This window comes from Thunnus albacares, chromosome 14, assembly GCF_914725855.1.
Source record: "Thunnus albacares chromosome 14, fThuAlb1.1, whole genome shotgun sequence".
In the NCBI taxonomy this organism is placed as follows: Eukaryota; Metazoa; Chordata; class Actinopteri; order Scombriformes; family Scombridae; genus Thunnus; species Thunnus albacares.
This window is the reverse complement of record NC_058119.1, coordinates 25,873,634-25,901,035: the sequence shown is the minus strand read 5'-3', so window position 1 is coordinate 25,901,035 and position 27,402 is coordinate 25,873,634. Positions and strand designations below refer to the sequence as shown.

Genomic DNA, 27,402 nt, shown 5'->3' with positions numbered 1-27,402 from the left:
TTTAAGGTGGGCTAGATTTTTAACATGTAGTTTGGTGAATCAGAACAATCTTGAACATAACTTGAACCACAGAGGGTTTGGTTAAAGTTGCAGATATATGAAAATACACTCATCAAAGTAAATATCAAGAATAATAAAACAATGCAAACATGTTACGCGAGTGAGCTGAAAACGGTGACAGGTAAATATATAAATAGATAAATAAAAAGGCCAGTTATACAAAGATAAAAAAACACAACAGTAGTCTGTGAACTGTATGCTGTATTTAGTTCATGAAATTTCTGTATTGTCAGTTAGATCAAAAAGGCTGAAACTTCTCTGTAGTTCCAGCAAATCAACTCTTCTTCGTGCCAACAACAAAAAAAAACACAACAGACCATCTCTCAGCTTGAAAAAAACCTCCTCCACGTTCCTCCACGATGACAGCAGAACAATGCTTCTCTGTAAAAGCCCACATTATCAGCCTCTCACACAAAATCACAGCAACATTTTGTGAACAGACACGAATGCAGCGGGTCCGTCTTGATGTGGTTGACAACAGTAATGATCCGTTACATGTCTGATCAGCGCGTCTTCCTACAACATGTTGAGCTCAGACAGCTGAGACGTTAAACTACAGCACAACAACTTATTATGGAGGAGAAAGCTGAATCACGACTGCTTCTGAAGTCCTATATACATTATATTGTACTCCACTTAATCTTTATTCTCTGAATTATCACTAATGTGCTTTATTTTTCTCATCAAATCCATCAGAAACATCCGACTATGTGTCATCTGACCAGGAACAATAAACACAATAAACAACTTAATTCTTAGATCAAATATTTTTAATAGTTTTTCACTCGGTCTTAAAATAGCATTCAGTAAAATCAGTGAACAATTCAACCGGTGGACGATAAAGCATGCTCAGTTTAATCACGTGCTCGGTGCATTCAACAAGGCATTTTGCTGGAGAACCTTGAGCCACTTTGCAGACACAAACATGATAATTTTGACCTGATGTAGTCGCAGGATAGTGAGGTACCTGACTGTGAATATTAACGCACCGAGTAAGCTGCTGAGTCTAAAATATTGCCATTAAAATTGCAGTGTAGGCTACCTTTATGAGGTCAGGTACAGACGTGATCATCCAATCAATCAGCGGTGGCTTGTGTTTGAATAAAAGGTTCCCCTTCCAAAAAGGTTGTTGAACGCAGCTTTTAAGCCATAGTTGTGTAAGTTCAGAGGAAAAAAAAAACAAAAAAACAAACAAAAAAAACATGGAAAATGTTCCAACATTTCTGGAAGATCACTGTACAAAGAGTGACGAGCTCCATTCATTTTACATTTATACAAAAAAAAAGACTATGCACTCTGAAACTACTTAGTAATAAATTACGTTCTTGGTCCTTAATTATCATGAAAATGACAATTCAGAAATAAACAGATCAATGAATACTATGTTAAAACAACCTTTTCACATGGAAATAAATAAATAAATCATGCAGGGGGCGGCAGACTCCGAGGCCCTTCCACCTCTCACATCAATCTGTCAGACCAGTGAACTGATGGGATGTTGTGCTGCTACTGGTGAGAAGAAACTCTGATCCGTTTTTTTTGAAACTAAAAACAGGTGAATGCATAAAAACTTATCACACAATCCCACAATCCGTCTGTGTGAATCCTCTCCCCTCCTTTAAACAGTATAGAAGAAGCACGTTGATCCAAACAGTCATTCTATTAAATATATTTGTAAAGACTTAGTCAGAAATTCCCCCGTTGTCTCCAAAAACAGAGAGTAAATAAATAAATCAGTGAATAAATAAATAAATAAATAAGTAGATAAATGAATAAGATAAAAGCATGATTAAGATCCATTATTTAATGATTTAAAGGAAAAGGAAGGTGTTATTCTATCTTGTTCTTATTGTCAAAAAAAATCTCATGAAAAGATCAAAATCAACAAAGTGTGTCAATACTTTCCCATTCGTTTCCTTCAACAGCTGGGCCTTGTAGTTTTTAGCAAATCTTACTTAAACGGGTCTAAATAGCTCATTTCTTGGGGACTATTTTCAGCAGCGAATTAATACACATTTGGTGCTCTAGTGAGTAAAATATTGGCCTAATTATAAGACGACCGCCTCTTTTCCAACAGCTGATTTTGCAAAAAAAATCAACTGTTGAACAAGTTTTCCTGAGATACTATTAATCCTTGAAGCCTTTTCTCTTGTAAAGGTGAAATAAAACCATTAAATCAGAACGTCACACTCTCATACTCTCTCCTGTCAGGCTGTTGGAAAGTTGTCAAAATCATCTATTTAGCATTTATGAAAGTGTCTTTGTGAGAACTTTATCATCTGTGACAGCTGTAGCCTCATTCTCAGCTGCTTGACAGATGATTCAGTCCTCGGTGTATTTCTGCAGTAAAGATGTCAGAAGACACTTTGGACTCGTTTTTTTTTATTCATCATGAAGTGAAAATCTTCACCTTCCCGCCGATCTGTCGATGCGGGAATTTAAATGTGCGAAAACAGGAATCAATTAGGAAACGTCGTCGAGGCGGCGAGCGAAATCACTGGTGTCTCTGTCAGACATTTATAACAGTCAAATTACACAGAGAGCTAAATCCATCCCATCAAATCCAGGCCATCCTCTCTTTAAGGAATTACCTTCCTGCCTTCTGGTCAGACATACAGATTTCGAACAACTCTTTACAACAGGTTCAAGTTTTCATAAATCCCGTGTGCAGTAAGTGCTCTTCATCCTAACACATTACAAAACAGCTTAGCGCTTCATTTATTTCCTTGCTGTTAACACACATCCTTATTGTCTGAATTGCGTGTAAAGTACCAGCACTTTTACATCATGTCTTTTGTTGTCTTGCTGTGTTTTTTGATTGTGTTTTTAATGAAAAAAACACAATCAAAAAAATTTCCTCTTGTGGGAGAGTAAAGATTTGAACTGAACTGAATTTATTCCCACCGTGCCAGAAAAACACGTTAAACTGAGCAAACAAAAACACTTTTAGGCGTGACTAACCTCGAAAAGATTGAATGAACTCGGAAACTCTCTCTTTAAAGCTTAGTAACATTAAGGTTACAAACAACCCAGCCAGTGTTCAAATGTAATTTCCCAGATGAAATATAGTCTTATAATGAGGTTTTCCTGCATGTGTTCATCGTACTAAAGGAAGATGTCACCCAGTGCAACAGTTTGGCTCATTGATTGTGTGTTTTTAATAGTTTTTTGGACAACAAAGGAGCTGTATGGTGCAGAGGAATGAGATATATCAAGGTTTTAAACTACCAAACACAGCTAAATCCTTTAAAAAACAAACAAACACTGTGTGTATTTTCCCACATCAGTTCATTGGGTGTGTGTGTGTTCGTTTCTGTGTGTCCTTCAGTAAGACAGTAAGCAGTGATCCTGTTATTAGTGTTAGTGTATTAGTGTCGATTCTGACCATTTCTGAGACTGACTGCAGAAAAGATCACATGTAGAAGTTGTTATATTCACCATCATCGCTGACAGACTACAAAGAGGTTAAAATAGCAGCTCAGAAATGAGTCGTCTCTGCCGAAAAACATGGTGTTTGGATGCAAAGAGGGGATTTTTTTGATTTTTTTTTAATAGTTGTTAACCATCACTCCATGCAAAATGGAGCCTTGAGTCTGATGTATAGATAGATAGATAGATAGATAGATAGATAGATAGATAGATAGATAGATAGATAGATAGATCATGCAGTACAGACAAGTTTGGGTTTCAGTTGTCTGTCAAAATAACTGATGACAGAAAATAAGACTAAATGAATCTGAATTAAACGCTGAAGTACAGCAAAGTGCATGCTCGGATGGAATTAAAAAATAAATCGTTAAAGCATTCTTCCATTAAAAAGAAAAGTAACAGTCTTTATAATCTGGATTCTGTGTCTCCGTCTCTGCTTCTATCGACTCCCTTCACTATCCTTTCATCAGTGTTTCCCTCTGGTTTTTCTTTTTCTTACTTCCTTTTATTTCGATCCTTTCGCTTCTTTGATTCACTTCACAGATGGATTCTTCTTCGTATTCTCTCGCTGCTTTCCGCGTTTTTCTCTTCGTCGCCTCCCTCAGTCTTCCTCCGACAGAGTTTCGTGAGGGGTCGACGGTCGGGACTTGCTGTGACCTCTAACCTCTGGCTTCCTGTCCTGCAGGAAGTCTTCGATCTCTCCGGGCAAACACTGGAACTTCTCCTGAAACTCAGCCTCCACGGCCCCCTGCAGCTGGAGAAAAAGATGAAAACTGTGACTCACAGTAGCCACGTTTCAATCCAAATGTAGAGTAAGTCTGAAAACAGCAGTCAAGTGTCCATGTGAAAACTGAAATAGGTTTTTCTCACTGTAGTCATTCTTCCTGCTATTATTGTCCATTAAAAGGTCCCTTCCTGATGTGCTTACAATGGAAGTGATGGGGGACCAAATCCAAAATCCAAAAGTATTCAAAGTATATCTGAAGCTAATATGAGGCTTCAGCAGTCTGAGTTGGTCACATCAAGCGGATTTTAGTCTAAAATTTTTTGTGTTTCCTCAGTGTGTCCTTGTTGAACTGTGGTGGAAGTATAGTAAGAAAAAGAAGGAATTTTGTACTAAAAAGACTTTAACTTTGGAAGATATCCACTCGATTTGACAATGTTGGATGGCTTAAGACTCATATTAGCTTCAGATAAACTGTTAAACAAGTACTGTGGATTTCGTCCCCCATCACTTACACTGGATGTGCATTTGGAAGAAATCTTTTAATGTTCTGTATGAACAGGAGGAATGATTACGGCAAGTTTCAATGTTCACTTGGACACCTGCTTGTTGTTTTAAGACTTTGACTTTTAAGAAATTGTAAACCTCTTATTTAACTTTAATTTCCAGAAAGAAATTATGAATTAATCAACTACTGCTATGCAAACAGGGTCATCGAGATAAACAGTTGAGGGCGCTAATTTTTCAGTTGGGTGCCGTCAAACCGTTGCAGAAGAAGAGAGCGCCACAGGATGATGTAATTAAAACAGCACCAGTCAAACTCAAATGTTTTCGTCTGCTGATATTTTTCGTGGAAGCTTGAGTGGAGGTTTAAATCGTCATGACACGTTCGTTAAGTCTGTTTCCATTGCACTTTCTCTAATCTTGCTTTTATCGTTACACGTTTCCAAATTGTAAATGTGAATAACAACAGGTGGATAAAAACCCATATATTGATTACAGATCGCTTCAGATTCATTGCCCTGTGAGGGTTTCTTCAGCTCGTACCATGACTGGATACTGCAGCTAAAAAGTTCTGATTACGTAAACACAGAATCAGTGAGATACATCCGAGATGAATCAGCTCCCAGTCAAAAACAGCACGGACATTCGCCTTGTTTAGGTGCTGCTGTTGAGACAGATGGGCTGTACATATGGAAATGCAACCAGCTGTTGTCAGCCATTACTGCCAACAGTTGAACAGCTCCAACATGGCTGCCAGAGGGCATGTTACATCACTCAAACACGCCGCACGTCGACGTCAGCGCTGATCCTAAAACTGTGTGGGTGCGAAAGCAAAAAAACAGCAGCAGCTTGGAGCCCCACGTATAAGAAATCTCTTTCTGTGTCAAGCGTGAAGAATGCAGAGTAGTAGGTGGTGCGTTTCACAGAGGTGAAACAAGTAATAAATTAATTTCATAATGAACAGAAACAGGCTGTTTAAATATGCTTTTTACCTTTGGTTTCTGGTCTTGAATCTCCTGCAGCAGCTCATTGTGTTGTTCCACCAGCTGATCGTGGCGCTTCGCCTGCGTCTCCTCGAGCTGGAGACAGACAGAAAAAGAGTCTGAAGAGGCGTTTTTATGACTGCAGAGAGTCAGAGAAGACGGTGTTGCATCCATAAAAGTTTCATCATCCTCTATGCATTATTCAATCTATAGAAAAGCCGATCAAAAACTCTCTGTGCTGCTATAACCCAGATTCTTCATCCTCCGCTCACCCGTTTTATGTTCTGGACGACTTCATTGACGTAGGATTTATTGATCTCCATCTTCTCCCTGGGAAGACACAGACAGATGGGTTGAGCTCCGTTGGTTTTGGGCTAAATATTTTTCTCTTTTGATAAGATTAGCAAACATCATCGGCGCATGAAGTAAATGAAAGAGCTACAGCAGGTATCTAGGGGGAGATGGTGGGGGTGTTTATGGATCGTACTCCTCGGCCAGATGTTTCTCTTTGGTCTTCGCCTGGTTGATCTTCTCTGTTCTCCTTCGATCCATCTGTCTCTTCAACTCTTTCTTCTCTCTGAAGCAGCAGGAAAAACATTGGAATGAATAATCAGAGAGATGTTTGAAAAGAAAAAAAGTGCAATTTGGTATAAAAAAGTTTGTCTAACTTGGATCTGCAGCAGGTAGAAATGTTCTACAAGGCCCAAAATATCAAATTTGATGTATTATATTGAACAAATTTAAAAGATTTGCACCTCTTATAATAAAACCATAACAGAATAATAGCCTCAAATCAGAAATGTATAATGAATATGAATAGTGTACGCACATTTTGACATTTTGACATTTTGACACCTTCTGCAAAATGTCCTTCTAGTCACTTCTAATCCAAAGCCATTAAAAATATATATATTTACAGCTTTGCTTAGTTTATTGGCATCTGTCTTTTTTCCTCAGACATACATGAGATACTCTGCAGAGATCCATCTGCCACAGCCTGAAACAGCTTAAGAGAAACGCTCTTCAGCGGCTCTACGGCCGTTATGAAAGAAGCCGTTCACAGTGTAATTCTTTGTGTGATTCCTCGCAGAGATTAAAGACCCAACAAATGTGATGTAATTTCAGTCCCAGATTTTCATCTTACTTGTCGCAGATGTCTTTGAGTTTCTTCATCTGTGCGTTGTGACTCTCCTCAGCCAGACTGCTCAGTCGCTCTGTCAGCTGGAGGAGAAAAAAGGAGCTCATGTTGGTTCATGTTCAAAAAACATACTGGGACGAGTTAACACAGAGCCTGAGGAGCATAAAACAAATTACTTAAGAACTTGAGCTTCAATTCTAAACGTAAAACATACTGTATAACCTCATTTTAGAGCAGCGAGTCTTAGCTTTTTGAATTCTTGTTTGTGATTATATTGTTTTTCCATATGTCCATCATTCAGTTGCACTTATTGGGGACATCAAAACAGACTGGTGTAAAGGTCAGGGGTCATCAGCAGCAGTTAGTTCTGTTAGATTTTACCGTTTTGATATGTTCTCTCTGTAGATATTTCTGACTGTAGTACTGTTCCTGCCTCAGAGCCAGAAGCTGCTGCTGCTGCTCGTCTTTCAGCTGCTGGAGGCGGTCGTCTTTCTCGCTGTCCGAACATGAACCTCTGATGAACATGAACACAAACACCCCACCACGCATGATACAAAAACACAGGAAAACAAATAGATTAGTGATGAATTGCAGACTTTTACATAACAATAATAATAAGATCTCACCACATACTGGTGCATCTTTATTCTACATAGTTGAAATATCTTGACAGTCTGTACAACGATATGATATTTTTCATGTTTAGTAAGAAAATGCGTACCTGCTCTTGCTGCACTGTCTGGCTGTCTTCTTGTATTTGTTGTTGAATTCTCGGAGGAGCTCTGAGGTTTTCTTCTGGTGTCTCCTCACTAACTCCTTCAGCTCCTTAAACTGACGTCTCTGCTCCTTCTGGTAAAGCTTGGACTGCTGCAGACTCTCTATGGTGCACACTGGGACATCTGCTCACACAGGTCAGGATACAGGATGTGTTATAATTGATCTAGATAATTAGTAAAACTGACTTTTCGTTAGAAAATGTGGGTTTTGCGGTTATTGCTGAAGAGTTTCATAGGACACAGAGGAGAAAACTGAATGTAATGGGAACCATATAGATGTGTGCACATGAATGTAGGCCACTGTAGGCTCATCTGTTATATACTAAACTCTGGATGATGTTATTTTTACTGTTGTCTGTTTTGTTCTGTCTCTCTTTGCCGTTTTGTGCGGGTGTGTGAATTATTTTTGAGCGCACTGTTGTGGTTTCATGATTCATGTTTTACCATGTCAACATAAAAAAATTGACTTAATTTATTGTACATGACTTTTATTCCCTTAAAATCTTAACAAGTTGGTTTTCCGACTCATTTAAACTCAACCAAAGTAAAAACATCTCAGACATGACTGAGTTGTAAGATATTTGAAGCAGCCGTTAGCCACATTTCCAATAAATGTCAAAGCACGTCTAAGTCAGATTATATAGTAAAAAACATATTTAAAAGCAAGATATCTATTTTTTAATATGAGGATTATTATGAGTCACTTTGATCTTGCATTTGGAAGCAAAACTACTCAACTGATATCACATTTATGGTTGGAACTAATTACCTAAATGACTTGAATATGCTTGATCATTCTGTACTAAACGAATAGCCAGTTTGGGTTTGACTCACTGTACTTCTTTCAATAAATAAACATTTGAAATAATAATGGTGCATTTGATATTGTTGAGAGTCTTTAGGAAGATATACTTCACCTGGATGTAATAGATGAAGTTCATGTGTGTGTTTCTACACTTTTAGTAAGAATCAGTTCTGCCTGATTTATGACAATCACTGACCTATCAAAACGCTTAAAACCAGATCTTCAGTCTTTGCTGCTGGTTTGGCTGCATCTAAGATACAAAGAGAAGATATCAACATTATTAACAACAATAACATTTATAATAGTATATCTTTGTATTTGAAAATTCTTTAAACTTTGAGCACCCTTTCTATTCTAGGGCATCTTTAAATTAATATATGGAGTCTTCCCATGTTAATAAATGATTGCTACCAGTTGTAGCTGCTTGCTGATTGGCTGCAGAGGCTTTGGGCGTCGTGGCGATGGGGGTGTGTCCTGCGGGGCCGGACGCAAGGCTGAGTCCATTCTCCAGCGGCGCCGACTTCTGATCGTTCTTACGCTCTGCACAGCTGTCGGCTTCATCCTGAATATAGACGCCGATGAGATTTACAGTCATAAATGAAGCTTTCAAGACAAAGACTAGAGACGCTAGAAAGAGGACTGACCTCGGTCTGTGTGTCCTCCTCTCCGTCCTCCAGCGTCAGAGCCGCCAGCTGTTTGGACCTCTGCTCCAGAAGGTTGACATATCGAATGGGGTTGGACAGAGCCTCTATTACATCTAGAGAGGAAATATATAGAAATAGACACTTACAGAGCTGCTAGCTGTGCATCAGAAGGTCTGTATGGACATAGTTAATCTAATGGACATGGAAATATTTAAACAGGGCAGAAACACATACATTTGAAGTTGGAACAGTTGTGTATATAACAGCTGTAGTTATACTTTTTGTAGCTGGTGGCTCAAAAATGTTTTTTTACTCAAACACAGGAAGATTTTTTTTGTCGTTGTTGCCAAATATAAAGGACTAATATCTGGTCAGAGGTGAGGAACACAAGAGTTTAAATGCACGAAAGGAGCTCCAATTGTTTGAGAAACTACTTCAGCATATTGACATAATGGACAAAATATAGACAGTCTCTATCTTGCACAAGACTGAGAGTATAAAGTATAAAGTCTTCATAGATGCAATAATGCTCATCACCCCAAAAATGTGTTTGCATTGTGCCAGATTTAAAAAACTAGGCAAGAGAGAGGGAATTATTTAAATCAAAATGGTTTATTCTATTGAAATCATGATTGTGCTCAAGAAAATTGTTCAACATCTATCTTTTATGTAGTGTTGAGTATTCATGAGTTGAAAGCTGGGGTGCATGAATGCGTTCTGTAAATTTCACGGCTGTCTGCATCTTTGAATTTTATATTTTTTTGTGTACAAGAGGAAATTTTAGCCTCAACATCAGAGCAAAAAGTCAGAAAATTTGTTTAAAAACGTATTGTCTGTAGACCACGAATATCCACAGCAAAGTTCATGGAGGTCTGACCATGAGACACCTCGTCAAAGGCCAAAGTGTTGTGAAGGAGAAAGTTTGACTTGACAGTAGTTTGTACCTGCAAAGGTGTCTGGAACGTAGTCTTTGACTTCAATGTAGACAAACACAGCCGGTAGAATCAGAGACTGATTTTTCTCATTTCTCAGGCCGATATAACGATATCCTTCAAAGAAAACATGTACACATGAAGTCTGATGTAATCATCGTTGGGGTTAGTTAAGATAAACAAGATGTTGAAAGACTCTGGTGAGTTCACACCCAACATGTAGTCAGTACAATCACGCAGAGCAAGATTACTAAGAAAATTACCAGTTATTTCATTTAAAGTGGTGTATAACATTTTATCAAAGCAGCAGCGCCTCTGCAAGCTGTTTTAATGGGTTTTTGTGGGAGGCAGGATGTGTCTCCCAGTAGGCAAAGCAAGCAGAAGAAGCCAGCAGAAAAGACAGCAGCAGCTGCTGAATAATGTGACAAATACATCAGCGGATTTAGAGTCTACACGGGTGTTAAATGAGACAGGAAAAGAAATATGCAGATATTATCCTTTCAAGTTAGGGATTAAAGTAATAATGTGTGACATTTGCATGTAAAGAAATGTCCGTTATTCTACTGTCTACCACATTTTAGCATAATACAACCATTTTCCTCATGATTCAGGAAGGTTTTTACACTTTTAAACAGTAGTCTAATGAGTATTCTGGCATAGTGCTGCATTTACACAAGCAAAAGCCACTTTTTTTTGGAATAATAGAAGAAAAACTGGTGTGTAGAGTTATAGAAAGTGAAACTGACAGAAAAAAAACTAAACTAAACTAGGTACCTGGTCTTATGGCAGACACTGGGATAATTCGATGACCAATAAACTTCCCTCCTTCCTCAAACGCAGCGATTCTCAGAGAGGCCAGAGTAGGAAGAATCACCTGTCGGAGTCAGACCGTTAACAGGCAGATTATGGTAGAACAGCATTATATTCTCCCTCATGTTTCTCTGCAGGTTTCTCACCTTTTTGAACACGATAGGCTCTTCGTCCCACACTGGGTTGATGGCGTTGTTGTTCTGAGAGGTTTTGGTCTTCAGCGCTTTCCTCCTGGTGTCCACAGGAAGTCCAAACATCTCCACCTCCACATACACACCCACCCTACGTTCAGTCAGGAACTGGCCTGAAATCACCTAAAACAGAGAGAAACATGTCTTAACGAATAAATACACACATGTAGTACAGTAGTGAGAGTCTTCATAACAAACTAATTGGTTTATCATAGAGGACAGCAGAAAAATACAAGTATATAGTCAAAATGTGTTGCCTTAAAGCCACTATGTGTAGTATTTGAACATTTCTGACTTTGGTGACTCCTACTGTCTCTTTCTTCCACAAACAAAATCTTATTCCAGCAGAATAAGTTAAAAGATTCTATAATGATATAAAATGTTCACATAAAGACTTCGACAAATGGAAACTATCGTAGCCGCACCTTCACAGAGAGAGTGTTAGCTACGATGCCGTCCACTGTGTTTTCTGTAAAAGGGTCAAAGTGTTTGTCTGGCCGCCTCATGAACTCGGGCTTCAGTCTGTAGCCGCTCCGACCGTTGTACTCAAACATGAAGAGATTCAGCTGCATGGACAAATCTGGAAGACAGGGATGATGGTAGCTTTAAGGCTGATCTATGGGAGGTTGCTGGACACTTTTGATAAGTAGTGACACATTTTCAACTTTCTTTCATGTCGTGCACCTGGAGCATATTGTTATGTTGCAGACACTGTCATATTTTGCTGCAAAAGGTGATTGGGTAGTGTTACTAACTGCCATGGAGATTGTACTTTTCACTGGACTTCATTATTGATATTTTGGTCTGTAACTTTAGATAACTTGTAACGTCCTTGTTTAATTAGCTTAATTAATTTAGCTAGCTCACCAAAGTATAAATTGAAAATGTTGCATGACTCTTTAATTTCTGTTGAGCCACATTTATCAAAAGTGTCGAGTGATGTACCATAAATCAGCCTTTAGAGTTGTTGAGAAGTAAAGTAGAAGGGGTTAGTTTGGGGTTTTCATCAGTACAAACAGAAAGAAATCAAAAGTACAAGTCTGTGACTGTGTAGAAAAAACTGTGAGTCCAAAAAGAAATACAGCACAAAACATGATGTCACTAATGGGGTATTTAAGTTTTGATGTTCAACTTTGAAATCAATAAATACATTTAGGAGCTTGAATCATGGCAGTTTTAGATTTTGGATCAATTTGGGGATCGGTTAAGGAAATATGGCACATTGTTTTCAGTGGGTAATATTTACATTTGACCTACTGTACCAAAAAGAAAGTGAAATATTTAGAACCACTGGCTTTAACATAACCTGTTGGTGTTATTGAATTATCCAGGTGAGTACTGTACCTTTGTTTAAAGGTGCAGATTTAAAACAGTGAAAAATATACAGTTTTTTTTACCTATAGTTTGGTAGTTGAGAGCCACCAGCTGACATCCAGCGTTCCAGAAAAGTTGAGGCATGAAGTTGGACGAGTCGACTCTGGTTCCTTTTGGATAGATACGACTCAACTGGGATTTATTATATCTGGTTGATGCAAAGTTAAGGACAGTTATAGAGTGAGTTAGTTCACTTTTATCCCCTTGTCATCTTCCAGTTGCATGTTACTGTCAAAAAATGGTCTTTATGTATAGATATCACTACAGCTGCTAAAACACTTTTATCTATCATCTTTATTAAACTATAATGTATATATATCTATTACACACTGGTATAGACACTGGTAATTATTGAAAATAATATTATTAAAAGTCACTCATTGACTGAGACAGATTATGAAGGTGTTTTCTTTTTCTTTTTTTAAGCATCAGAAGAGGAAGAAGAACACAAAGAAGAAGCGGTTGCCATGGTGCGGTGTAACTGTGGTAACCGTTGCCAAGGATACTCTACAAACTCCACTGGCGACTTTGTGAGGTGCTCCAAAGCTTTGGTCTCCACAAAAGACGACATGTTGTAACAGCGGGCTGCCTCTACACACACACACACACACACACACACACACACACATTTACCAGTTACCAATTATCTCGGTAACTACATGATTCTCTTTTGACATCAATTTTCAATGTCTTTCTTCCTTTCGGTGGTTTTTAGATCTTGTTGGTAAAATGCAAGGACGCATGTCTTGAGTTAAAACATTATATTGATCAAAAATACACTTTTATATCTTATTTTTTTACTCCTAAGCTTGTCATTTCAAGAAAGAAATAATAATGAGATCAATGACTGGAAACATACTACTATATCACTGAGAATTTTCAGCAGATTATCCTTAAAATGTGAAATGTACAGACACATCCTGAGGCATTAAATGATATTGAAGAAAGAAACATTTAGAACAAATCATTCAAACAACCAGTGTGTTTGTCTCATTATGTCAAACTACTGGGTTCTGATCTGCTTTTCTTACTCTTGGAGGCTTCAAAGGAGTTGAACTTGGTTGGTTGGACGTAGTTTACCAGAGTCGACATTTCCTCTGTTGCCACGGCTTCCCGCTCTGCTGAACCCTGAAATAAACAATGACAGGAAAAGGGAAGTTTGGATCTAAATATTCACCGATCCAAATCAGAGAGCTGGGTTAAACGGTGCAACACAAGGTGTCTGCGAGTTCAATTTAAGATCTTTTTAACACCACATATTATTCAGTTTAATACTTGTTTCAGGATCATACCAGACAAAGATATGAAAGGATGGAAAACTAGTATGGATGATATGGCCTTCAAGTACTTCCCAGCAGTATAATTCTTAATGATATAATTGATTGATATAATGTGTCCTGGACAGAAATAAGTGGTTGAAAATGGATAAATGGGTTAACTGATGAATAATGATTAATTCATTTAAGTTCTTTTAAGTTTTTGCCAAAATAAACACCATGTGTGAGCTTCCTACAGCACAATCTACTGTTGAAACAATCCCTCCTTTAGTTTATAGCTGTATAATGTCTCCAGTTTTATAACTTTATAACATTAGTGCCTACTGGAGGAAAGAGAAACTATGTAAGACTTTTGCAAATTAAACTTTATAATACTTTTTAAGGCCTTTTAAAAAATTAGAAAACTAATTTCAACGGTTTTTAAGGCTGTTCAAGACCCGCAGATACACAGTTTTCATTGTTTTGGTCCTGAACTCCAACAAATTTTAGTCAGGAGTTTTCAGCATGTAGTAACAAAAAAACAGCTTCATCATCATTGAAACTTAACAGTAACACCAACGTAACATAAAAACAATAGTAAACAGCAAAACCAACACACACACACACACACACACTAACCTCCTCTCACTATCACACTCCCACAACGGGCCTTTTCTTTTCAGTTTTTTTGCTTTTCATGTTTTCCCATTCTTCTTCTTCTCTATAATGAATTCCATCTAGTCTGTTTAATTCCTTTCTTTTCTTTCAATGTGAATGGTGACAATTTTTATCTCCAGTTTGTGATTCTGTTTCTTTTTGTATTTGCCACCAAATTTTCCAGCTTATCTGTTTGTGAAGATAAATCGAGACTGAATCGAGCCAGTAAACAATAAGTCGTGGCTTGTATGCTTAAAGCTGAGGCGTACTGTGAACACGGGAAGGACAAGGAAACAAAACAGCTCCGACACAACACATTAAGAATAAACAACAACAAACAGCGATGACACCATAAGAGGACTAAACAGCGACACACTGCAGTGACGACGGCGAAATTAAAACGACAACAAGAAGCAGCGAGAGTCAAATATAATAAAACAGCCGCGATGGTAAAACAATGAGAATAAACAACACTTGTTAACGAATGGAGACAAGCAGTGAAGGTGACTGACCCACAGCCACTAACCTTTTTACCATCATCATCTTCATCATCATCATCTTCCTCACTCTCAGCTTCCATCTCTGTTAAAATTGAAGTTAAACAAGTCTTCATCTTCGGTTGTTCTCTCTGTCATCGCCTCTTTTTTTTTTTTTTTCCCCAAATATCAAAGACCAGTTTAAAAGCAGCAGCATAGTTATGATCACGTTCAGCCATTTTCATGTCATTCTAACATTTATTGTGCATTTTTAATATCATTTCACCACATTAAATTGAGGTTACATTAAAATTATATATGTTTTAAGTGATATTTTTAATGTATCAAAAGAGGAGAAGAGGTAAAAATGTTAAAATCACTTTATTAAAAGTGTTTGATATGCAGTAACACCTCAGTTAATGACAACTCATGGTTGCCGGTTGTCATAGTAACATGCTTTGTGGCTTGCAGTGGCTAGTTTTTCAGGTGCTCAGCAGAAAGGAGGGGCTTCATGATAAAAAAAAATTAAAAAAATCTTAAGGACGGGTGCAGTGCAGTAAAAAAAAAAAAACTTTTGGGAACCACTGTAGTACATCATCAGTGACTCAGACATGAAAAACTGTCCTTTTAACAACACATGTATGTGCAGACGAGGTTTGTAGCTTCATAGAAACACTTAAGTTTAACGAGAGCAACCATAAAGCTGACCAGGATAGATTTAGCTGATCACATTAGCCAGCTCTGATTCAGAACATCATCTACACTCTATAACATGGTGCATTACTGTTTTTTTATTAATGAACAATAATGTTTCTTTCTTTTTAAAGAAATTGTCTGAAGCTGTCTATCAAACATTAAAATCAATCCACAAATAAACCAACAGTAGATATTCACACACAATATCTGAGTGATACAGCAAACTGAAATTTGTGATTTGTAGCACAAAAAACAAACAAGAGTATAAACCAGATAGATGCCTTTAGTTTTGTAAACAAGCAGCTGCTTTAAATTCTCACATTCAGCCCACTCAAGCGTCCACTGACTAAAGGGTCACGGCCGGTGTATGAGTGTCTACTTCAGCACAGATCGTCTGCTCTTTGTGTACAGCCGGGCTTTTAGCAGACAAGAGCGATGGCCTACGTGGCGGTCTCGAGCCTGTTTTTAGGATTTGCATATCAGACGTGTCAATAAGGTTCCCTAATTCACCCCCCCCCACCCTCCTCACCCTCCCCACCCTCCTCACCCTCCCCGTTCTGCTGTTTAATTGCTGCTCTGGGCTTCCGACCTCATCTGGGATGTCCTGCTCATTACTGAGACCTCCCAGATGAGGTTCAGAGGAGCGCAGAGGAAAATATCAGCATGAGCGGAACAAGTTGCTTCGTCATCATAGAAATTATAGCTGAGTAATTTGAGGTGTCATCTGACAGACGATCCGACGATGCGACAAAATCACAAAATCGTATATGTGAAAACCATATGACCCAACTTTTTTGGTGGTTTTCAGCCTTTGGTATTAGCCCAAATTTTTCCTGCCACTCTCTCTAAATCTGTTAAAAAAAAAAAAAGGCACAAAAACGATCTTGGTGATCTGAATTTCTATTAACCTATCACACTCACTGCGGCACTGAAGCTGCAGTGCTTTCATTGATTTGGTGGTGACTCATGGTTGTGAAGACCTACGTCTCAAATATGTGAAAACAGCTCAAAAGATACACAAAAACACCAATAACCCTTCGGTGTCAACATTTTTTCAGCCATATGCAGCCGTTGTAACTTCTGAAACCACAGAATGATTATTGTCCATTTTTTTAATTGATTTGAATATCAGGTGTCACAGCTGAACACATTTCACATATATTTCAAGGCTGTAAAAAGTCTTTTGTCTTTGTGTGTGTGTGTGTCTTACCTCCTGTGTTGTTGCTAGGAGATACTGGTTCGTTGCTCTGATTGGCAGGCTGGTCCGTCAGTCTCTTGGTGTCGGTGTTATTGGGCGGTTTGTGAGATTTCTTGTTCTTGATGAGAATTTTGCCCATCAGCTCCTGAGGACTGGGTAGGGGGACACCTGACTCCAGCTACACACACACACACACACACACACACACACACACACACACACACACACACACACGCTCATACAGCCAATGGATATGACAGTATAGCTGCTAGCTGCATTGTCCTGTGTGTGTGTGTGTGTGTGTGTGTGTGTGAGGGAGTGTGTGTGTGTGTTCTTACAGGATATTTGTCCAGAGGGTCGATCAACAGAGCTTCTCCAAAGATAGATTGACAATATTCAGCCATCTTAGCCTGCTGCTTCAAACTACAAGATAGAACACAGACATAATAGATATTTTAATAAATCACATTTCCAATTCATTTCTATATCATTTTATACACCAGCTGATAAGTACCAAGGAATTGTAATAATGAAATGCCAGAGATAAGCTCGAGCAATTTATCTATCAACCGGGGAGCGCTGACATCTTTATTTTTCAACTGTAAAGATGTTAGTGTCAAAAATTAGTCAGTGTTGATCGAGCTCTAATAGATCTTTATATTATAAACCTGGTTTAAGCATCTTACATTGTAACCTCTTTGTACAAATAGATAAACACATTAGAAATGAGAGAGAGAGAGATTCTCACGAGTCCACGTGATTTTCAAAAGACAGTATGACGGGGAAAGGTGAAGTCTTGAAGGCGCACTCTGAGATGGCTTCAATCACTTCCTGGAAAATAAAAAATAAAATCAGCACATCAATAGTAACAGCGACTGTAACTACAACGTGAGACATTCAAAATTTGCTCCTTTGAGGGAAACTTTGCTGTTTTGGCTGAAGCACCTGATGTGTACTCACCTTGAAGGGGATTTCTGATGTCATGGTGAACCCGTGTGTGATCACAGGTTCTTCCTCGTTAGTTCGTCCTTTCCACACATCTAATTCCACACAACGGCATCCGGCCAGGAGAACCTGTCTGTACATCTCCACCGAGGAGCTCCCTGCCAGCTGGCCCGCTGAAACACATTTAACCTCTTTAATGACCCGCTTAAGCCAGTTGTAAGCGGTAGCATCAGCAGTAATGAGTAAGGGCACAATTTGGGCAATTGGAGATGATTGGAGAGGTTCGGGGACACTAGTGACACCACAAACTAAAAACTCCCGACCTCCCATAAAGTTAGGCCTAGAGGTCTGGAGTTTTACACATGTTGACAAGATGTAGAAGGTTTATGGTGTTTTGCATAGTCCTGGTATAAAGCATGTCTTGATTATTGTTATTCAAATATGACTCATGATGTTTGTTTAGCATGTGTTTTAGCCACATGCTAAACAAACACATTTCCAGAAACTAGAAGGTGTCACTTGTTAAATGAAGCCTAATACATGCATCATGGCCTTACAGTTCTTCTGTTATAAGCTTTTCCATTTGGCCAAATAGGCAAAAATTCTATAAAAAGGGAGGATGTTAAGGGGTTAAATACAAAGTTATCTCTCCTAGACTACATGGACAATGATTACTGCTGGTTGGATAAAGAAAATAGAAGAACACAGTATTTTAATGAGTTTATTTGTTCTGAGCAGAGAGGAAAAGCTTTAATGCCTCGGACAAATAATGGACAACAAATTCAATGGTCAGTTTTTATCTTCTGTAAAACATCTTCCTCTCTGCTACTGGGCGACCAGGGAATTTACAGACATAATATGGAAGCAGAGGAGGTACAATAGGCTTATGATCCCCCCCCAAAAATCCAAGACATGACCCAAACCAGCTCTCAGGTTGTCCCTTTCTGGTCTGTAATTTGTATTGGAGCCAAAAATGGTGAGTTTTTACCACATTGTCTGTTTCTCCGAGTCCTTTTGTGTCCATTCAGGATCAGATCCAGCTGCTGTTGTGTCAGTTTAGGTCAGAAATATCTGTGTTTTTTTTAAAAGGATTAGCCAATCACTGGTTCTAGTAACATAGTCAAGGGTCCTTTCAGGTTAGATAGTGACAAATGCATACCAGGTTTTTAGTGGAGGTGATACAATGATCTACAGAGGACGATCACGTTGAGACATTTTAGATGAGGCTGGAGTCAAAATAAAGCCGAGCATGACGGTCTGTGTTCTTGATGGTTTGTATCACATGAATAAATAGCTGAACATTAGCATCAGTCCAGACTGTGCTTCAGAGGTAAGCATGTAGTAGTGTGTGTGTGTGTGTGTGTGTACCTGTCAGATATGTGTTATGTGATGAGTTGATGAAGTAGTGAGACAGCGGAAAGCTCATATCTTCAGACTGATCCAGTTTTTCCGGTGGGATGACGCCGTTCTCATCACTGGATAGATAACTAGCGAACGCCTGGAGGGAGATGACACCTGCGCAACACACACACACACACACACACACACACACACACAAAATTATGAGGAGGAGGACAGTTATCAATATGAATGAGTACATCTGCCAAATGTTAGAAAAACATTAAAGAAAATATGATTTGCGTTTAATCTTCCTGATTGATGATCTGCCATGTTTCCTTGCTGTAAACATTTTATACATCCTCAAGTGTCCCTTTAAGCCTTTTTCTTAACATCTTATTGGTTTTGTAATATTTTGGATCTGAAAAATACATATTATTAAACTTGACAACAGTTCAGTCATGCCCAACAAGTCCTATAATCTAAACAACTTTGCCTTCGACCCGTGTAAGTGCTTTTTTGGTCTGCTGCCTCTATGCTTGAGTTTCAGCAAATAAAACCACTCGGTTCAGGTTAAGTCACTTTTGCTCCTCAGCTGTTTGAACAAATGACCAAGGACATGTTTTTTAACAGGAAAAAGTCTCCTCATGTCTGATGGGAATCTTTTGAGCTAAAAGTTGAGCAAAATATTAATATTTACAGCTTGTTTCACAATGAAATCACATTGTAGAGATTTTTTTTTTAATATAGTGTATCTTGATATACAAAAAAATCAAATGAAAAAGTCTAAATGAGCACTAAATCAATTGATTCTGGCCAAATGATCAGTTGGGGAGATATACAACAGGATTTTCCACATCTAAAGATACTGATTCCTGAAAAAAAGTCTATTAGATATCACAATGTTTAAGTTTTTTTCCTACATATATTTGTATTGTCGACAAGCACCAGTACTGTACCAATACAAGGACCGACATGTAAATGATCTAAATATAAAAAGTGTCAGTTTTAGTCAGTTTTCAGAAGTAGTAGAGACAGAAGAACTCTTACTTGCATTAACGGATTACATGATGTTGCAGATGGAAAATAAAAAAAAAATATTATGCAACATCATGCTGGATTCAAAGTAGATGCCAAATCATCTTTTTGGCAGGATCCACCACAAATGTGAGCACCTTGAGTGCCTGTTTTAGCAGTTTCAACTCTGTGTGGGTGGATTATTTTGATATCAACTCTTGCACAAGTGCATGTTGGTAACAAACGCAGCTGACTAGCTAATGGCGTCTTCAGCTATTTAGGAATATTAAAATCTCAGCGTGACCCCGAGGCTAAAAGGGCAACATCTGTCCTTATGTGAGTTTTTTTTACCTTGTTTCAGCAGCTCCTGGTCATGTTGGTACCTCTCAATCAGACTGTGTGTCTGCGCGGGGCGAAGAGGCGGGTAGAGGATTTCGTTCAGCCTCGGGTCTCTCTGCTTGTTGTTGATGAAGTCTGTCATCTGGTCGACTGACAGCGACCCGTCATTCGCTCCTCTACGGTGCACAGCGGGGTCGGGGATGAGGTTAGAGGGCATCGTATATCTACGGCTACTCAAAACATTTTACATCTGCCACATTTAAAGCCTTCAAGAGTGTCAAAATATGTTGTATCACAGCGCATATTTTTATTTGAGGAGTGGCAGCCAACACTTCAAGGCAAAAAAAACACTTGTACAAACATACTTAAGTGCCTTGAGTGATTTAAACCTGCATCTATCTTAAAAGTTAAGTAGTTAGTAGTAAAAGTTAATTAACTTACTGGTTCCAAAGCTAAAAAACATTGTTTTGACAAATAATTGGATCTATTTCATTACCCAGTTATGAAAATCTATTTTAAGAGTCAGTTAGTTGACAAATGATAAATTGTATTAAGTGAAACATCTGATTGTGTGAGGAATTGAAGCTTTTTTCTATCTCACATCATCTTCAAGTCATGTTCAGACAACATGATTTGAAGACTCTGGGAACATGTGATGTATATTTGTCATTATTTTCTGACATTTTATCGACTAGTTATATGAATAAAATCATTGATAGATTAATAAAAATAACAAGAATCATTAATTGCAGCCTGACTTTGAACATACAGCACTAAACTTGATCAATTAAAGCGATTAACACTCGCAGGTTAACGATACGGTCGTTATCTCGCTCCTTCTTTGTTCATAAGTGGGACAGAAGATGAATCATTATTCATCGTTCTTCCCGTATCAAAGAACGCAGCCTGAAGCAAATAACAAAAGACATAAAAAGGCTCATTTTGTAAAGCGTCTTCCTCCCAATTAAAACATCTCGAGTGTAGTTCAGGTGAACGATTTTTTCTGAATACTTACTGCAGTTTAAAGATGTTGCCGAGCTCCGGACGAGGACACAGACAGTCCAAAAAACTCCTGTAAACTTCACGAGTAAAGTCCTCCAGTTTGACGCTGTCGCCCTGTCAAATATACAAGACGCAGAGTTTAACACAAAGACATTTTTTACATTTATAACAACTGAAATTGGCAGTGTGCATGACTTTGTGCGTCCAGCATCTTCCTAAACCTTAAAAAAATCATCAATTTTCTCCTCATCTTTCATTTATTTACCCATCAAAATGAATCTTTCTATGCTCAGAGACTCAGTGTGCACGGAGAATCTGACTCTCGCTTTTTTCCACTGGTTGCTTAAAAACTTGATGACCCAGATATTTGAGCTCATTTCACCTCACCATGCACTGTGAGTCATTCTGGACAAAAAAGCACCAGAAAGAACACCTCAACTGTAAATAGAAAAATGGAGGAAAAAGGGGAAGGATAAAGCTTAAAAGGATGTGTCTGTCTGTGCATGTGTGTCGTATATATGTAGTTATACGAAGTGAAGGCAAAAGCTTTACACAGTTTTCTCTACACTGTATCGAGCAAAAGGTCTGTATCCTCGCCATGAAACTCTATTTTCTGCCGCTAATAACAAAAGGAAACATATGTGAAGTGTGTACCCGTCCGTAAGGCAGTCTGCAGTTCTCCAAGGCATTCTCTACTTTCTTCCTGTCTGATGAAAACAGCCGAACGATGCTGCAATGAACAGTGACATCACATCGTTATCAGCTCATCCTTAACAACAGCACGCCACCAATCCAAAACCTACATTTTTTACTTCTTAAAATATCTCCTCCTGACTCCCCCCCCCCCCCCCCCCCCCCCCCTTTCCTCTATTTATGATACCCCTAAATTTACTCCTGTAACTACTCCAAATATCCTGCTCTAACTTTACAAAACACAATCCCCCCCCAAAAAAACTCTTGGTCTAGCAAAATTTCACCCAATAATTTGCAGTGTGTTTCTCAACATCCCCTCGAATGTTGAAACCATCTCTGCATCCTTAAAACGTCTAATCCACCGTCGACTTCCAGGATATATCATCTGACCTTAATTCAGCTCTTGGTTTGCTACTAAAATACCGCTTTCCTTCATAACTGTATTATCCATCTCATGCGCCAGCAGTAGTTGATTACCAGGTCAGTGCTGAATTAAGCACCTTCCTGAATCCTGTCCCTGTTTTTGCTTTCCCAAGTGCACATGGAATTAAGTTTATTTTTGGAAGCAAGGGACAGAAAAGAGCAAAGTTTAAGTTTGTTCATGTCTCTGCAGATTTCTTCAAGCTATTTCTTCACTTTCTCTAACACGTGCCTCAAACTTAACATTCAATTAGAGCCATTTACTGAAAGATTAGAAGGGTAATAATAATCATCAGGAACTCACTTCTTGACAGGAATTCTCCCCTCTGTGTTCAGCTGGAGGGTTAACCTGACGTACCTGAAACAAAAAGAGAACAACAGTTTTTTTTCCCGCCCTCCGGGTCAAAGGCTCCCGAGGTCCACAGACCTCATGGGTGTGACAATATGAGACTAATTATTGTAATCGTAGACTTCAATTATTCTCCTTCAGTCTTCCCACTTACAGTTGAGACAGACAGCAACATTTGTTGGAGGTCTTGAGTAAAAAAAATCTATATTCAAGCCCTCTGTTTGGTCTCCTTGTTGCATTTATCCTAAAGATCAGAGTTATTCTGAGAAGAACTACATGGAGCAGTATCACTGGTGCCATTAATGTTGAGAAAATTTGGTGCAGCCTCATTCAAAATTCAGTTTTCACCATAGCAACCTGCACTCTTTTAGCACCCTTTATATAAGAGTTTGGGAATTTTGTATGATTTTATGCTTTCAGCCTTGAAACCAGCTTTGAGGAGCTAAATATAACTTGCTTGTCATTTTACAGACATAAATTAGTAGACTTATAGTAGATGTCACCATAGCAGCATCAATCTTGAACCAAACTTACGTGAAAATTGAAATAACTTCATCTTCAACTTTATATCCCATTGAGACTAACAGTAGATTTCTATAATAACTTTAAAGGATAACTAACTATGCATTAGTCAGAGCATATTTCAGATGTAAATCTATCAAAATGGGTCACAAATGTATAGTTCCAGTAAAAAAAACAAACAAATGACTTCCATAAAACAGCTGGGCACTGCAGTTTTTAGCAAATGTTACTCAAACATGAGTGAATAGAACATTTTTTTGCGGATTATTCTCAACAGCAGATTAACTCACATTTGATGCTCTAGTGAGTGTTTACTGCAGCCGGACGGTGTATGTGGGTTTCACTCAAAATAAACTGCAGTATGTGCTCATAGCAATGAAGGAACATGTCACCCGGTGCAGCGGTGTGACTCACTGATGTGTTTTTAATAGGTTTTGGACAACAGCAGAGGTCTGTGGCACAGAGGGATAAGATATATCAGACTCTCTGGCTACACAGACGATCGTTAGTAGATCAAGTCACTGTAGGTTTTGGTCTTTTCTTGGAATGTGATGACAATAAGAAAAGTAAAGAATATCACCAGACTTATACTTTAAATAGACTGAAAGTGTGCTTAAAGTGTGTGTATTCATGTCTTGTGTGTGTGTGTGTGTGTGTGTGTGTGTGTGTGTGTGTGTGTGTGTGTGTGTGTCTTCACTCACGCTTTCAGCAGACTTTGGTCTCTGTTGAGATTGTAGCTCAGCAGGTTGGAAGACAGACAAAACAGTTCCTCACACCACACCTATCGAAATCACACACTCCATCATCATCATCATCATCATCATCATCATCATCCTCTTCCTCCTCCTCACCAGTCCCTGACATCATCACTGTACCTTTGCTTCTTCCTCCTGCGTAGCTATGAAGTTGAGCTGGTTGACGTTTACATGGTCTGAAGCCGTAACCACGGTAACCATGCGGTTCTCGAGCCGGCCAACCAGGTTTCCAACATCCAGCAGCTCCCGCAGCTTGGCCTCCTATTGGACGATAGAGAATGTCGGCTTAAACGGAGGCATGCCGGAGGCACACGGAGGTGACAGAGGGAGGTTGAGACTGTTTGGGACAGTTTGTTTGCTTCTCGTTTATCACAAATAAACATCTGCTCTTAAGGTGAGAGCATGATATATCTCACAGACAGTTAAAGTTTATATCCAATGTGAAATGTATTTGCTGCATGTTATGTGGTGGCAAGGATGGCTGCAGGTAGTGTGGTTGAAACTGTGGTAATGCTTCTCTTTGAGGATGATCAGGTAAATATTAGGTGGTACAACATAAAAAAAAAGTTTAAACTGCTGTTTGTTAGGTTGAATGTAACCTCACTCAGGCAGGCTAAACTTTAACTTCATCTTTGGACAGCTTGCGAGAGTTGGCAAAGACAGTACAACAGTTTTTTTTTCCCACTTGAACTCAGTCATGACAAGCCATGATAACCATGTTGTTTATCATGCTGAGAGTAAACATGGCATGTTGTTTCTTGGCTGAATCAGCCGTCCGTAAGTTGGCACAAGTGGCGTGTGCTATTTCATGTGGAAACTCTGCTGATCCGGTGCAAAAACTGGCGATGTCTTGGGATTTGGAGCACACAGACGATTTACCCTGGACTATCCATCATGCGCCACAATATATCATTATGCAATGCACTGCGTTTATTTACTCATGAATGTGTAAAATCTCAGACACTTTTCATGTGATTTTGTCAAAACCTTGACAAACGAATATCTGCAGCATTCTGGCTTTCGAAATACGGCTGTTTGGCCCATTTGGGAACTACAGCTCAAAATATGGTAACATGTAGTCCATCCATCCATCCATCCATCCATCCATTTTCTATACCACTTATCCTCTAGAGGGTCGCGGGGGAGCTGGAGCCAATCTCAGCTGACATTGGGCGAGAGGCAGTTTACACCCCAGACAGGTCAACAGTCAATCACAGGTCTCAAATACAGTAAAGAGACAAACAACCATTTACACTCACATTCACCTACGGGTAATTTAGATTCATCAGTTAACCTAATCTGCATGTTTTTGGTCTCGTAGTGAATTCCCCAAATACATTTTGATCATGAAATAGCAATTAAATGTACAACTGTTGATGTAATGTTAACTTAGTCTTAGTCTTTTATTAGTGGACTTAATTCTAACAAATTTGACTTTTCACTCTTGGCTTTTATTTTATAATGGAATTAAAACAGGCCTCTCTTAATGTACATATCATACTCCATTGCTGTTTCCTCCTTTACCTTATCCTTTAAGATTTGTTGATTTAATTTTAATAATCTGGTGTGTGGTCACAGCCATTTTAATTCCTTCCTCTGCCAAATCTGAAAAAGACTTCCTGGGGAGGAGTCATCGAGCTTCTAGGAGCTTTTCCTCCAACACAGCGGCCAATGTGACGACATGTACGCCTGTTTCTTGGCAACAAAATATATGCAGAGGTAGTGGAGGAGCAGAGGGTGGAGATTATTTAAGATTTGTGATGCATCTGCCTTAAAACAGCAGCAGTAAAATAAATAAAACGTTAACACAACAGCAGACAAACACTGTGAAAGGATAAGAAAAATGTGATTATAATTGAATAAGTAAAACATCAGTTGCTTCGCTGCGTAAGAGGAGCTGGTATTGAGTGAGAGGTCACTAAGAGGTTACAGAGAAGCAGTTAGTGAGTAGAAAGAGGTCTCTAAGGGGAGAGGTAACGCAGGCAGGAGATGGTGTAAACCTTTCACTAAGAGGTGAAGAGGAGGTGAACGGAGGCAGAGAGGTGATGGTACCTTTGGTGTTTTGGTGCTTCTTCCCGTTCTGACATCTTTTATGTGGGTCAAGTCCAACAACTCTGTCTCCTGAAGGAAACACACACACACACACACACACACACACAAAACAAGCACACACAGTCAGTCAGCTAGGAGGTATGTGCACCATCCTGTTTCCTGCTAAGGATTTAAACCCACCCGGAGAGAAAGTGTGCATGTGTGTGTGTGTGTGTGTTGACAATAAATGATCACATGCTGTGTATATGCTGGCTCTCTGCAATTCCTATTCAAAGTCTTATGACTGTACATATGCAGTTTTTATTTATGTGTGTTTTTACATTCACATTCACTGTACAGCACTCATATCCAGTTAATGATTTATGTACATACTATATACTTGTTTGCCAGTATGATAACAAGCTGTTTGATTTTTTTTTGCAAGTTTTCCCTTAATATGTATTCGAGCAGTGGTTAAACTGTTGACAGAGACAAACAGTCATGGTATATTTCAAATGTTAACTTTGACTCAGACTGACTCAAATCCCAAATTTTGATGACTCGATCTGAACACTGATGCTAGTTAATAATATAGGCCTATGAGTATGATGTGTATGTATGCATGCGTATGAGTATTTGTCTGTATACAGTATGTATGTGTGCTCAACCTTGTTTTGGTCTGTCCAGTAGAGGTAAAATCCATGTGGATCCACATGCAGAGTCACTGGAGTCACAGTAGACAGATCCTTGATAGGAAGAACAAACAAAAAAACATTATAAATCACAATAAAAGCAAACAGTTTTCAAACAGCAAATCATTTCTGCACTATAGAATACATTAAAAAATGTAACGTCCATAGAAAATACTACTTTATGTAACAAATCCCATCTCACAATGCAGTGGACAAGGGAGTGATCTTTGGACACATTGTATTCGAAATCACTCCCTATTTACTATGTAGTGCATTATATTTATTGTCCACTATTTTATTTGGGTGTCAAATTCTGAGTGTGTAAATGCATTCACCACTCCATTAACATACATGAGGGAAGCAAAATATTAGGAACACCTTTCAATATAATGTATCCCAGTATACCACCACCACCACCCACTACGACCTCAACAATAAACATCGAGTAGAATTATCACCTTTCTGATGATGTCAACAGGAACTGAAAAAGCTTCATAAAAGTAGAATTTATGGCAGAGTTGTTGTGTTGGATTGCATTAGATCCTAATAAAGTGGCTGGTGAGTTTATATAGTTCCCTCAAAAATGCCAAAATGGAATTATATAGATTTTTGTGCAAAGTCCGTGGACTTCATCATACGATTATAT

The 27,402-nt window shown here is 38.7% G+C and overlaps 1 protein-coding gene across 1 annotated transcript in view; it reads right to left on the bottom strand.

Moving 5' to 3' along the window:
* Positions 1-812: 812 nt before the first annotated feature.
* LOC122997565 (1-phosphatidylinositol 4,5-bisphosphate phosphodiesterase beta-1) overlaps positions 813-27,402 on the bottom strand; it is a 29,097-nt gene continuing 2,507 nt past the window's right edge. The window contains exons 2-32 of the mRNA XM_044373786.1: positions 26,733-26,810; positions 26,086-26,154; positions 24,154-24,294; positions 23,980-24,059; positions 22,712-22,765; positions 21,949-22,024; positions 21,308-21,408; positions 20,305-20,468; positions 18,967-19,113; positions 17,614-17,771; positions 17,402-17,484; positions 16,992-17,076; positions 16,666-16,831; positions 14,810-14,865; positions 13,402-13,498; positions 12,877-12,961; positions 12,394-12,518; positions 11,422-11,576; positions 10,952-11,119; positions 10,770-10,869; positions 10,008-10,112; positions 9,064-9,176; positions 8,831-8,981; positions 8,616-8,669; positions 7,560-7,737; positions 7,220-7,352; positions 6,845-6,921; positions 6,188-6,277; positions 5,973-6,030; positions 5,710-5,796; positions 813-4,243 (exon numbers count right to left, since the gene is read on the bottom strand). Coding sequence (XP_044229721.1) covers positions 4,091-4,243; positions 5,710-5,796; positions 5,973-6,030; positions 6,188-6,277; positions 6,845-6,921; positions 7,220-7,352; positions 7,560-7,737; positions 8,616-8,669; positions 8,831-8,981; positions 9,064-9,176; positions 10,008-10,112; positions 10,770-10,869; positions 10,952-11,119; positions 11,422-11,576; positions 12,394-12,518; positions 12,877-12,961; positions 13,402-13,498; positions 14,810-14,865; positions 16,666-16,831; positions 16,992-17,076; positions 17,402-17,484; positions 17,614-17,771; positions 18,967-19,113; positions 20,305-20,468; positions 21,308-21,408; positions 21,949-22,024; positions 22,712-22,765; positions 23,980-24,059; positions 24,154-24,294; positions 26,086-26,154; positions 26,733-26,810 — 3,387 coding nt within the window. The 3' untranslated portion in view covers positions 813-4,090. The remainder of the gene's footprint in view (positions 4,244-5,709; positions 5,797-5,972; positions 6,031-6,187; positions 6,278-6,844; positions 6,922-7,219; positions 7,353-7,559; positions 7,738-8,615; positions 8,670-8,830; positions 8,982-9,063; positions 9,177-10,007; positions 10,113-10,769; positions 10,870-10,951; positions 11,120-11,421; positions 11,577-12,393; positions 12,519-12,876; positions 12,962-13,401; positions 13,499-14,809; positions 14,866-16,665; positions 16,832-16,991; positions 17,077-17,401; positions 17,485-17,613; positions 17,772-18,966; positions 19,114-20,304; positions 20,469-21,307; positions 21,409-21,948; positions 22,025-22,711; positions 22,766-23,979; positions 24,060-24,153; positions 24,295-26,085; positions 26,155-26,732; positions 26,811-27,402) is intronic.